Below are 13,766 nucleotides of genomic sequence, written 5' to 3' on the forward strand. Positions count from 1 at the left end.
TCGTTAGAGTGAATGTTTGTGTAAATATTCTGTTTATAAAAACAAACAAACAAAAACCTTTTGTTCCTTTGCAGGTTCCATTACTCGGTGCTCCTACATCAAGTATCACTATTCCTCAGCTACGATACCCAAAAACCTCTCCTACAACATCACCAAGACAATAAGGCAGGACGAATGGCACGCCCTCCGTAAGTCTGCTGCTGTTTCTCCTTCTGTCACGTAAAATCCTTTCATTTTAAGTAGAGATGATCTGGGTTGAGTACATTTGTTTTCTGTCTCTATGCAGTTACATGTTCATATCATATCTATGAACAGATTCAGAATTCCTCCGTCTCAATAATGACTTTACTGACTTTCCTCCCTTCAAATTACAGTTTCAGCCATTAATAATATTCAAAGGAAAAGGTGGTAAAAAGGCAGGAAACTTACACTACAATTAAACCTTAATTAAATCAATCAGTGCATTATTATTTTTCCTTTAATTCATCAACACAGGCTCCTCTCTGCTGTTCTGCTGTTGACTAAGTTTTTCTGAAATTCACTTCTGTGGGACAAAGATGGCTGTAGTTGAGTCAGAGCAGGAGGTCCACCACAGCGCGCTCACTTCTTCCGTTCATCTGTTCACCACTTTGTTTTGGAACAAGAAATTTCTTCCACTTTTGACAATAATCCAATAATTAAGGATTGAAATCTGCTCAAAGAGCGGTCATCTGATTCTGGGGTATTTTCAGGGGGTTCTGTCTATTATTGTAGGGTCTTTTCTTTAAAATATAAAACATGCTGAGGTGATTGCTGTTGTGATTTGGAACTATATAAATAAAGTTAAAATTAACTGAAATACTAGAAACCATCCTCAGTGTCTCTGACAGCAGTGTGGTGGCTTGTAGAGTCAGAAACTAAGTCGCTGAGTTAAATGGAAAAACTCAAACCATCAGTCTGAATAGTCTTTAACTGTCAGGTGACAGAAAAGCTCTGCTCTAAAACCACACGTGTCATCTTCACAACTTTGACCTTCACATCTTTCTACAATATATTGAAGGTTGAAGCCATGGATGTATTTGTAAATACCAACTAAATTCTCTAATATTTAATACTTGTTCCTCTCCTTTTTATTGTTGTTATTATTATTATTTTATTACTACCACTGCCATGTTCTCTTATTTTCTTCTCAATATAACTGCACACTCTCTATATGCTCCTGTAAAGCTGAGGAGCCAAAGAATTTCATTATGGATAAATGTTTGTCTGTACACGACAATAAAACTTGAAACTTGAAATTTGCAATTTTCTGTTTATGTTATCTGAATAAATATTTAGTGTGCACCAGGTTCTTAGACTTGCACCATAAATGAAAGAATTTTATAAGAAATTGCAAAGTTTGCATGTAGAAACTGGAACTTCACCCACTGATTCAGTCCAGTGTGAATGTGAAAGAAAGAAGAAGAAACAGCCTCAGACGGCATCCTGATGACGGCCAGGCAGCTAAAAACACTGGACACAGGGCGGCATTAAAGACAAACAGCTTATACACTGTGCTGCAGGGCTTGCTGTATATTTGGCATTTTAAGCTAAATTATGCTTCAGCATAATATTGGTATGAATGACAACATCACACAGAAAGATAAATCAAACAAATATTAGTAACAAAAGAAAAGGAAAGAGCTGCTCTTTCTAAAGCTAGTGCTTAGACGTCACACTGAAAACTTCAGTTGTTCTGGCGAGGCCAACACTGCAGAAGGATTGTTGACAGGAAAGTTCCAGTTTAATGCTTAATCTTCTCTAAATATGTTGACACAGTTTTTGCTTTACAGTCATAACACACTGGTGTCAGGGGAAGGGATTACGTGTTCCCAGGCTCAGGATCAGGCCTTTTGAAGACTCACACAATCACTGACAGCATTGAAAGCTCTGAGGTTATATTATGTAAAGGTGTCTCGTGCCACCAACACAGCTGTGAACACCAAGGCATGGACACTACGCTCCGGGACAGAGGGCACATGGGACACCAGTCACAGAAAACATCAAACTGTTCTTGGTGTTATTTTAAATGTTTTTCTGTAATATTTAATTTGCTATGTTTAGTATATTCTCTGTTACTTTGCAGTGTATGTTTTATTTTCCTTGCAATGATAAAAATCCTGGTTCTGGAGTTGGTGTGGCCCCATGTGTCTTCCTCTGTGGTTGTTTTCATTGCTGGTTGATGCACTAAAGCTAACGTCAGTGTTACCACAGATGTTAGCTTTACAACAAGAGAGGCTAAAGTTGCAATTAATCAGCTCTGTGTGAACACATTTAGCTACAATGTAACAAACATTCATTTACATTATAGTTCTGTGTTGCACTTGGTCATATTTCCTGCAGTCAGCAGCAAATCCTCTGTTTTCCATGTCTTTGGCAGTTCATGGTTTTACATTCTGCAGACTCAACTCTATCAAGTTTTAAAAGGACATTATTGACCCCAAATCATATCAGGCTTTTTAGCTGCAGCCGAGGACAAAAGCCAACACATTGGTCTCAATAAGGGAAATAGTGGATCCAACATCTAATTAATTACTATCAATTTTATGTAGCCTGTAAGGGGTGTAATATATCCTATGAAGTATGTTAAATTGCACTTGCCTGTTTTGTAGAAATTAACACAGTCTGTGCCTGTTCCAATAAGTGGTGTCATTCTACCTCTTCATAGACATGGCCCAGGTCCCATTTTCTTTTTATGGACGCTTTGTTGTGATCGGGTAACTTTCATTGATAATAGCCTCCATGGTTTGGTACAAAGATGGGTTTCAAGTAGGGCTGCCACAAACGATTATTTTGATAGTCGACTAGTCACCGATTATTTTTGCGATTAGTCGACTAATCAGATCATCATCCACTGGACGTACAGCGTACAGCTTATTGCACCAGCAGCATCTGCTCTTATATAACTATCATTAGCTTACAGCTTGAAGTGTTTAAGGTCTGTGCTAACTAAAAATAAAGACAAGATGATAGTTTATTAAATTTTAATGAAATTTGCAGATTGTTTCGGTGAAGTTTAATAAACTCCTTGCTATCTAAACTATAACAGGACACCGGAGTATATTCTCCAGCGTCTCACACTTCTGATAATCAGCTGTCTGCTTGACAGTTTTAGCTGTGCAAAAACTATAACTTTAATCTCAGCCAAACCGATTTACTCAGGAACAAATAAAATACTAAAGAAAGCCAAACAATAACATTTTAAGTTATCTAAGTGACTCATATATCATGTTTAACCTGAGTAGCGAAAGACGGCGGTGGGTTAGAAAACGATTTGCCGGGAGTCCGGTGTTCTCACGGCTCTAGTTAGCCTTGCCCCCGGCTAACTATCGAGCTAGTGGGTAACAGACGTCTCCGAAAACGTCGGAGCGCTTTTGAAAATATGCGGTGTCTTGATAAACTGAGCAGATATTTGAGGTTTACACAGCTACATTCTCGCCTGAAAATATGTTAAACGTTTATTTTGTGACCCAGAAAGAATAATAAGAGTAAAGTTAAAACTAACTAGCTGCCGCCATTGTTGACAACTATGCTGGGCTGCGCCATGAATTCTGGGACACAGCTTCTTCTTCTTCGGGGTTTAACGGCAGCTGGCATCCTTGTACATGCAGTGCTGCCATCTTCTGTTTCAGTCCGTTATTACACTCTTAAATCCTACTACTCATTCCTGCGTCTTTTGTGATCTTACAAAGCTTCAAACGACGCGTCGACTATTAAATTAGTCGTCGACGATTTTAATAGTCGACATAATCGTGACTAGTCGACTAATCGTGGCAGCCCTAGTTTCAAGAGGAGTTTCTTTTGGTATCTCGGGGAATAACCCTTTGGATTTCTCCTTGACTCTTATCTTATTTCTTGCTCTCTTATTTGTAGAAATTTGAAGAAACTTTGTCCTGGAAGTTAGAATTTTTCCTTTAGCAGTTGAAAGTCAATAAATGTGTCATTATTGTATAAGTCAGCAACAGTTCCAATATTTCTGTCCTTCCGTCCCTGCAGTATTGGGTCAGGAATATGATGAGAGAGGTCAGGGTTGCCCCATAGGGGTGTCCTTCTAAGAAAGGAGATATTTATTTTCAGAAGTGAGAGGGATTCCTGCCAGACGCAGAAGGTGTTTATTATCAAATAGTTTGTGAGCTTGGACATTTTTTTGTACCTAAAAATAGAACATCTTTTAATGGGGTTTCACCTCATGACATGTTGTTCTATTGGGACCCATCGAACCTCACTGCTCTCTGCATGTAGCCAGATCCAAACTGATCGGTACTGGGAGGCAAGATAATAGTTCCTAAAGTTTGGTAAATTAAGTCCTGCCCTTGAATATGGGGCCTGCAGAGAGGTGAGTTTGACTCTTGGATTTTTCTTTTGCCATATAAAAGAAGTTATAAGTTTATGAGGCTCTTTGGAGAAACTTTTAGGAACATTTGTAGGGAGACATTGAAATAAGTAAATGAATTTAGTATTAATTTTAATAGCATTTATTCTGCCTATGAGAGATAATGGAAAATCCATCCATCTCTGAATATTAAGTTTGGTTTGCTCCAACAGTTTGATATAATTTTGTTTGAATATTTGATCCTCGGATTTACCAATTTGTATACCAAAGTACGTGAAGCCATTATCACACCACTGTAATGGGTCAGTCAGAGCTCTAATATGGCTGTCTTGTATATTTAATGGCACAATCTCACTTTTGTATCCTGAGGCTGCACTGTATTCTTTGAGACACTTCATTAAGGAGGGAATTGATTTAAGAGGGTCCGTTATGTATATTAATAATAATAATAAGAAATTTTATTTATGAGCACCTTTCAAGTCACCCAAGGACACTTTACAATAGGATAAAACACTTAGTAAAACAATGGCAGAATAAGAACAATAAAACAAAAGCACAAGATAAAATTAACAAACTGTGGATTCACAGTGAATATGCAGATTTGAACAGATGGGATTTAAACTGGGGGAGAACCAATGTTTCTTATTTCTGGGGGCAGAGAGCTCCACAGCCTGGGAGCAGAGCAGCTGAAAGCTCTGCTTCCTATGTTGGTGAGGCGGAAGGAAGGTACAGCAAGCTGGATAGAAGAAGAACGGGCAGACCAGGTGGTGGTTAACAGGTCAGAAAGGTAAGGAGGAGCGAGGTTATGAATGGCCTTGAAGGTGAGCAGAAGGAGTTTGAATATTATTAGCCAGTGAAGTTCCTGAAGAACAGGTGATGTGCTGGTAGGAGGGGTTCTGGTGATAATGCGAGCAGCAGAGTTCTGAACCAGTTGAAGCTTATGGAGGGATTTTTGGGGGAGACCATGCAGAAGAGAATAGTAGGAGGTCATCTGCGTATAGAGAAAGTTTATGTTCACTTGTACCAAATTTGATTGCAGATATGGAGGCACTAGTACGAATGGCAGCGGCTAGTGGTTCGATCGCAATCGCGAAGAGCAAGGGGAGCTTGGACAAGCTTGTCTGCAGCCTCTGGTTAAAGAGAAAGTGCCTGAGAGCACATCATTTGTTGTGATATTGGCTCTGGGGGCATTAAAAAGTGTCCTAACATAACAGGTGAACTTCTCTCCGAAGCCCATAGCTTCCATCGCCTGAAATAGAAAGTTTGTCACATGCTTCATTAGCGTCCATGGAGATTGTTAGCAGGGGGTCTTGGTTTTTTTGAGCAGTGTTCAGTATATGGAGCAAACGTCGCACACTATCTGCTCCGTGCCTGTTTTTAATGAAGCCTGTTTGGTCAGCGTGTATTATCTTAGTCATGATGTCTTCCAATCTCAGTGCAATTACTTTAGATAATATTTTACAATCTGCATTTAAGAGGCTGAGGGGTCTGTAAGAGTCACATCTGTTTGTCCTTTCAGGATTAATGTGATTGTTGCGATTTCCAGTGACTCTGGTAATTTATTATTTTCTAAAGCTTCTTTGATCATATTCGTGAGTGGTGTCAGTAATTTATTAGAGAAAGCCTTATAATAATCGACCGAGAAGCCGTCTGGTCCAGGGGTCTTATTAATTTGTAAACACTTGAGGGCTCGAAGTACCTCCATCTCAGACATATCTGCATCAAGCAGTTCTTTGTCCTCATTATGTAATTTAGGAAGAGTTATTCCATCTATAAATCTTTTTGCAGCAGTACTGTCGGCCCCTCGCTCAGATTTATACAAATCTTCATAGAACCGTTTAAACTCTGCATCAGGAAGTTTATCATCTTCTGTTAATATTGTCTGTATAAATTTATCAGATGTTTCTTCCTTACTTTGCCAGGACAGTAGTTACTTGTTTTGTTTCCATATTCGTAGTAGTGATATCTAGTTCCTGCCATGGCTGCTTCCGCTCTGCTGGTGCATAAATGATCATATTGCATCCTTGTTTGTGTTAATGTATTGAGGTATTCTTCCTTTTTGGTGGCGTATTTTCCTGCTTCAGGTTTTTAATGTCAACCTCCAATTTGGTTATCTTCACTCTAATTTTTTATGACATAACCAAACCTCTCATAGAGGCTTTGAGAGCTTCCCAGACATTGGCACGTGAAGAGGAATTTGAATTGGCATCTAGGAATATTTCAATATTAGTGTTCATATATGAAATAAAGTCAGAGTCTCCTAGCATGTAACTTTTAAACCTCCACCTGTGGGTTGCAGGTTGTGACATGTTGGTAGCCCAGGAGAGTTTGATGGGATTATGGTCTGAAAAAGTAGCTGCTAAGCAGGAGCAATCTATCACTGTTGCCGTCATATGTTGTGGTACAAGAAACATCAATTCTAGAGTGTCTTATGTACTGGTGAAAAAGGAGAAGTTCCTCTGGTCTGGATGAAGGTTTCGCCACACATCAGTTAAGCCTATATCCTTCATACCTTGGTTCAGTGCTGTTGCTGCCTTGGAAAGTGAAGCTGTTTTGGGTGAGGACCGATCCAAAGAAGGATTTAGGACCAAATTAAAGTCTCCACCCACAATATACTGGCCCTCAATTGTAGCCAGTTTCATAATTAAGTTGTTAAAGAATAAAGGGTCGTCGTAGTTGGGCCCATATATATTTACCAAAGTTATCTTATTTCTGTTTATTTTAGAATCTACAAGTAAGAATCTGCCATTTTTGTCCTTTTCAACTGAGTTTAGTTGAAAGTTCAGGTGTTTATTAATAAGCAGGGAGACGTCTCTTGCTTTGGAAGTATATGACGAGTAAAAAACATTGCCCACCCAGGTCTACGTAATTTTAAATGTTCAGCGTCTGTGAGGTGACTCTCCTGGATAAACGCGACATCTACACTCTGCCTCTTTAAGGATGTCAGCATTTTCTTCCTCTTAATGGGTGAATTGATCCTCTAATATTCCAAGATATACAAGTTAGATGAACCGTAATTTTTTATATGAATATCCTGGACAGGTAAGTGTCATGGTATTCAACTCTGGGGATTTCTGAACACATTCCTGCTTTCCTGAGTTTCGATGTGGTGAAGCTCTGCACATGGGTATAATAGTAAGATACAGCCTAGACCAGGGAGCTGTGTGAACAGTTGTGTGAGTGTGAGTAAAATGTTTGGTAAGAGACCAAACATAACCCCAAAATGTTAAAGTAAAAACCCCTGTAACAAAACCACATTAGGTAGGTGACAGTAGTGGAGGCCCAGGCAGCTGCTAAGGTTGAAACTTTAGCCACACTCAGTGAAATATTTACAGCTAAGCACTGAATTTTACAGTCAGACATAGAACAAAACTGTATAAGAGATAAACTGGTTGATCAAGATGTGATCACAATCACCCAGTAGGGGGTTAATGTCATGATCATAAATGCTCACAAGATCTGTACTTTTATGAATTCGTACACATTATCTTAACTGACTAATGAACGATTGTCTCTATTAGGAACCAAATACCAGATTATCATAAGTCGTATCTCAGATTAGTCTGTATACTTGAGGGTGGTGAGTTTCTATGTCACTGCTTGATGTTATAGTCTTTTCTTCCTTCATGTCGCTCCCACCCCAAAGTTAACAATGGAGGCCTTCTCATCTGAGAGTATAGGAGCCAATTGCTTGTTTGTTGAAATCGCATTAGATCACTTTAGTCTACCCACTCGGCAGATCTTTCAGAGAACGTTGTGCTTCGGCAGGAATGGAGAAAACTTTGATGGATCCCTGGTGCCTGATGTGAAGCTGGGCTGGGTACATCAGCGCATATTCAATCTCCTTTTCTTGCAGCCTCTGTTTCATGGAACTCATCTCGTCTGCGTTGCAGGTCTGCGCTGTAATCCGGAAAGAAAAATATCTTCTTATTCTCGTATGTCATCTCTCCCCTACTTCTGGCCAGTCGGAGGACTTTCTCTTTGTCTCTGAAGTTCAGGAACTTAGCGATGAGGGCCGCGGTCTGTCCGACTTCTTCCCGACGTGGTGCGCTCTTTCAAGGGTGATGTGTGAGGTGAAGTTATCATTCCCCAGGATTTGTGGTATGACTTTCTCCAAAAATCCAACAGCGTCGCGGCCTTCTGCTTGCTCAGGGATGTTCAGTATCCTAAGGTTGGACCTCCTGCTGCGGTTCGTCAATTTTATCTTTGATTTGCGTTGTCAATTTCTCCATTTTGTCGACACCGTTGCGTGCATCTTTAATGTCGTCTTCGTTTGCGCTCACTCGCGCCTCCATCTCCTCAACCTGCTCCGGATTGAGAGAGGATTCAATTTTCGTCAGGGTTGTTTGTATGTCGGCCGTTTTTTTGTCAGTGTGGTTCGTGAGGTCCTCTTTAGTTTCCTTGATAGCATTGAGAAGTTTGCTAACTGGCTATTCCTCCTCCCCATCCGCCATATTTCTTGTTGCTACTGCGTGCAGGTGCCTGAAGTTTTATCCGTTTTCCTTCGTTTTGTGTGTCGACAATCATAACGTGCCGTCTCTGCAGATGCCTGTACAGATCCAAAGTATAATGTGATTGTTTCCTGTGCGCACTTTCCACTTTACTAACATGCTCTTGTCCTTTTGTGCAATAAAAATAAAAGTCATCTCCATATGTCTGCTACTGAAAGCTATGTCTTTAACACGCCTGCACACAAACTGAAACCTGCACAGAAGGAAAAAACATATTTTATTTCTTTCTATCTGCCTGACATGCAGAGAACTGAAGAACGTTTGTAACTCAAGTAATCACATAATTGTAGCTGTAATGTAATTTTAGTACAGCAATACTTTACTGCATTACTGAAAAATGCCCAGCACTACAGAAACCCAGCACTGCCAGCGAGTGGTGCTGAGGTTAGTAGGATAGTCCATGATGGAGTTTGTTTAAGGACTTCTTCTTCACCACAGCTTCAAAGGTGTCCAGTTAGCAGCCAATCACAGACCAGCTTCTCTGATCTGTTTATTCAGTTTGTTGATGTCACCAGCTTTGATTCTGCCTCCCCAGCAGACTGCAGCACACTCCACTTGCCACAGCTAATCTTCAACACTTTGCTTCACATGTTGAAGGATCTGAGGTTACCGAGGAGGAGCCTGCTCATGCCTTATGCAGACTGGGTCTTGCAGTGCAATCAATGTAGATGTAGAAGCACGTTGAGGTAACTGTTGCTGTGATTTGGGGGTTCACCCTGGTACCTGTACTCCTCCATCACGTCAGCATCCGGTCCCAGGATACAGACAGGCCGTGTAATTGTTGTCTTCCTTCTGAAGTTGATCATCATCTTATATACTTTCAGAAGCAGACGATTTCTCGCAGACGACTCCCTAAAATCATCCACTAGCTCCTCCTGCTCCTCCTGCTCCCCACTAATACTTTCAACCACTGCAGAATTAATAGAGCATTTCTTCATGTTGAGCCAGAGCCATGAAAGTTCGAGGTGTACAAAGTGAAGAAGAATGAAAGCAGCACTGCCTCTTGTGCAGCTGCTGTACTCCACATCTTCAACTCAGACATGCCCGGTTTTGTCAGTACTGTCAGGCACAAAGTAATCCATGGGGTGGCTGTAGCTCGGGTGGCTGTAGCTCAGGTGGCAGAGCAGGTCAGCCACTAATCAGAAGGTCGGTGGTTCGATCCCAGGCTGCCTCCTGACTGCATGCCAAATATCCTTGGGCAAGATACTAACCCCGTGTTTGCCTACTGGTGGTGGTCAGAGGGCCCGGTGGCGCCAGTGTCCGGCAGCCTCGCCTCTGTCAGTGCGCCCCAGGGCAGCTGTGGCTACAATGTAGCTGCCATCACCAGTGTGTGAATGTGTGTGTGAATGGGTGGATGACTGAATGTAGTGTAAAGCACTTTGGGGTCCTATGGACTAGAAAAGCGCTATACAAATGCAGGCCATTTACCATGTTTACAGACATTTCTTGTAGCTTTTCTCTTTAGCTCTATGTGCAAAACTACTGCAGCTTTGTTGCTGGGTGATTCTTAGTCACCTGGGGTCCTTGGCTTGTGGTGGGAGTGCTGGTCTTGGCTGCCCATTGCCTTTAGTCCTCTGCAGCTCTTGCCATTGGCCATCGGGGCTCCGTGTGGGTCCTCCCTTTTCCTTTGTCACTGGGACGGACGGCCTCAGGTCAGAGGTCTTGGGGAGCTGTGACAGGCGTTACCTGCTGTCCAGCAGCCGAGTTCTCTAATGAGTATTTTTAGCAGCTTTGCTTTCACCATGAGATTCTTAATACTGGCTAGTCTTGGTAGGAGTAAAGCATGTGTGTGAATTAGACAGATGGGCGTGTTTGCACCTTTCTAACATCGTCATGAACAATAAACAGCTTGAAGTTAAACAAATTCTATTTGTTGATGAGCCAATCTTTGTTCGGCCCGAGCTGACACATCTATGTGCAGCCTGTCTCTGGAAGTGAAAGACCAGCTCCTGCTCTTAACAGCTCAGTAACCCCACTTCATCTCAGGCTTTCTAGGCTTTTTGGTCAGCAGGCAAAGTTTAATAGTTTGCTGTTCATCTTCACAGATGTCAACAACCACATCCACCCACACTGCCCGAGGCCTTGTATGGATTAAGTAAGAATGACAACGTAGTCTTGACTTTCATCAAGTGTGTGAAATTGAGCCCAGGCTGGGCTGACAATTTCTCTCACTCCTATTACACAGATTTAAGGAAACAGTGGGGTGACACTGACAGCGCTTCAAAGACTCGAAGATGAACATGTTACTCATTTGTTTCTGTCAGTCAAACAAAGCTGCAGCGACTCGCAGCAGAACTCGTGCAGCTGAGAACCAAAAAGGCTTTTCTGTTGTTGCTGAGCATCAAAGCAGCAGCAGAGAGAACAGAATATCTCACTTCCAGCCTGTCAGTGCTGGGACGTGTTTTCATACTGGAGCTCAGGGATTTTGTTTCTTCAAAAAGAATAACAAGCTGCAGAAAGCTGCCAGTGAGTGACAGTGTATCATCCGAGGCAGCGGCTAAAGGTTGTGGCTGAAGCTAATTGTTCCCCAGGCAGCCGCTCCCACTCAGTCTTATTGCACTGATATCGCAGCTGCAGTTGGTAATTATGTGGTGGAAGCCCTGCGAAAAGATGACAGGGGCTTTACACATTCAGAAGCTTTGGTTTACTGCTATTTAAAACATGCAGGTCACTGCTTTTGGACTTGTAAGCTGAGGAGGAGTAACCTGCACCCCTGCACTTCATCACCACTCCCACATAAACAAACAGAGATTGCCTCCCTCAGCATTTGGCTTATACAGGAAATTAAGTCATCCACAGGACTCTGTGACTCTGTGCTTGGATGTTGAATCTCATATATGCTTCCCAGTATTAGTGGAAACCAGTACACACCATCTGATATCAGGTTATGTTTATCTATGTAGACAGGCTGGTAGAGTTAGGTATCTGTCTCTCTGCCAGCTGTTGACCTCACTGTCCATAATATGTTGGTGTTTCTAAGCATGTAAATGAAATTCCCTTTGTTTCCTGGTCTTTTACTGTTTACGCGGTGATCGGTGAGCCTTCTCGATGAATTAAATTCACCTGCTGAAAAGTTTCCCATCTGGGTCAATGTCAGGCTTGGCTGCACTCGCTGCTTTTCCAAGTAATAATAAAATTATGTTTGAAGGTATAAGTTAGGGATAAAGGGAGGGAGCTAGCTGATATGGAGGAGAGAATGAAGGCAGACCAGGTGGAAGGTAAAAAGGCCAAGATCACATGAGGTGGAGTCAATCATGATGTAGTAATAAAGAGCTAATAGAGGTAATCTTGACCAAAAAAGAAGGTGTTAATAGTGTTTGAAGATGGAAACTGAAAGGATAATGTTGATTGTTGTCACTGTGTACGTCTAGAAGGGAACGAGGAATTCTAGGGTAAGTTGGATGAAGTTGTAGAGAGTGTCTCCAGAGAGGACGCAGCAGAGATTGGTGCAGACTTCAGTGGACATAAGGGAATAGAGACAATAAGGAGGTGTAGGGTGGGGATGGTGTTGGATGGATGCAAAATGACAGATGTGAACAGGATGGAAATGACAGTGGTGAATACATATTTGAAGAAGACGAGGAGCACTCCGTCTTCTTAAAATATCCTATACAGAAAGTGGAAAGTGAAAGAGATGGGACACTACAAGGTGACGTCAGGAAAAGTGCAGCTAGGAAGCATTGGATGGTAATCTGTGAGGGCACAGGCCAATGATGCTGCAAAGAGTTCAGAGATTAGATGAGACAGACTCTGGGTGGGAGGGAAGATTACCAGGTGACTGACAGGGAGAACCACAATCTCCTCTTCCTAGAGCAGGAACAGGGGTGGTCTACAACTCAGGAGGCTGCAGGCTAATATTCCCTGTGTGCATGTTTGATCCAGGCCAGCTCCAAGGACCAAGAGGAGGGATTTGAGGAGATGGAACAGCCTCCAACTCCCAGCTTGTCCACCGTGTTTGCCCATTACTCTGGTGGTAGAAATGTGATAACAGGCTAACACTAGCTCCTAAAACTGTTAAACAAATGAAGGATTATGATCAGAGATTAGGTCAGAAGGGATCCCGAGGATATGGAAATGTGATTGAAAGGAAGGTTAACAGTTTTTAAAACTGATGGAAGTTTGAGGAGAGCCATGAAATGAGCTGCTCATGAAAACTGAATGTCAATTCACCATTACCGGAGGAAAGTCATGTGACAAACCTTTGGGTTATGAAAGACCACGACCTGCTATGAGCTGGTAACAACTGCAATAGGGGACTCACTAGATGTGCTTCTGGTAAAACAGGGCAGACCACCACAGAGAGGCAGATGTGCTTCAAGTGACTTCGAACATGGCGTGTTTGTTAGTGCCTTGTTGATGCCACAGGCCAGATGAGAATTATAATCAAGTAAATGGTAAATGGACTGGTTCTTATATAGCACTTTTCTACTCTCAGCACTCAAAGCGCTTTACACAACGTGTACGCACTGGAAAGCAGCTTGGGGTCAGCATCTTGTCTGCGCCAACCAACAATCTTCCCATTAGTAGGTGACGTGCTCGACCACCGGAGATGTAGCCACCCCACAGCTTGCAGAAGAGCATACATGCACACCACATCCATCCTTTTTACTAATGAGCTAGCAGACCACACCTGAAGATTACCTGAGACCACCTGAGACCAGGAAATGAGGCTGTAATTCATACTAGCAAACTAAAACTGGACAATAGAGAGTTGAAATACACCCGGTCTTCAGAGTCTCAAGTTTTGCTGCAGTGTGGGGTTAGGAATGGGTGTGAATGAGGGAAGTTGTGTAAAGTGCTTTAAATGCTCAGAGCAGAAAAGCATGTTTTCTAAATGTTCATTATACATGATGGGTACATGATGAAACCCCCACACGAGAAGCATTATTACAGCAATTCTGAAC

General features: G+C 42.0%; 1 protein-coding gene across 1 annotated transcript in view; it reads left to right on the forward strand.

The window, feature by feature from the left end:
• The window catches only part of tmem178bb (transmembrane protein 178Bb), a 68,625-nt gene that overhangs the window by 37,041 nt on the left and 17,818 nt on the right, over positions 1-13,766 (forward strand). Inside the window, exon 2 of the mRNA XM_085375871.1 lies at positions 75-188. Coding sequence (XP_085231997.1) covers positions 75-188 — 114 coding nt within the window. The remainder of the gene's footprint in view (positions 1-74; positions 189-13,766) is intronic.

Source organism: Diplotaxodon limnothrissa, linkage group LG17 (assembly GCF_057381915.1).
Source record: "Diplotaxodon limnothrissa isolate DT_005_m linkage group LG17, D_limnothrissa_male_GT1.1, whole genome shotgun sequence".
Classification (NCBI taxonomy): Eukaryota; Metazoa; Chordata; class Actinopteri; order Cichliformes; family Cichlidae; genus Diplotaxodon; species Diplotaxodon limnothrissa.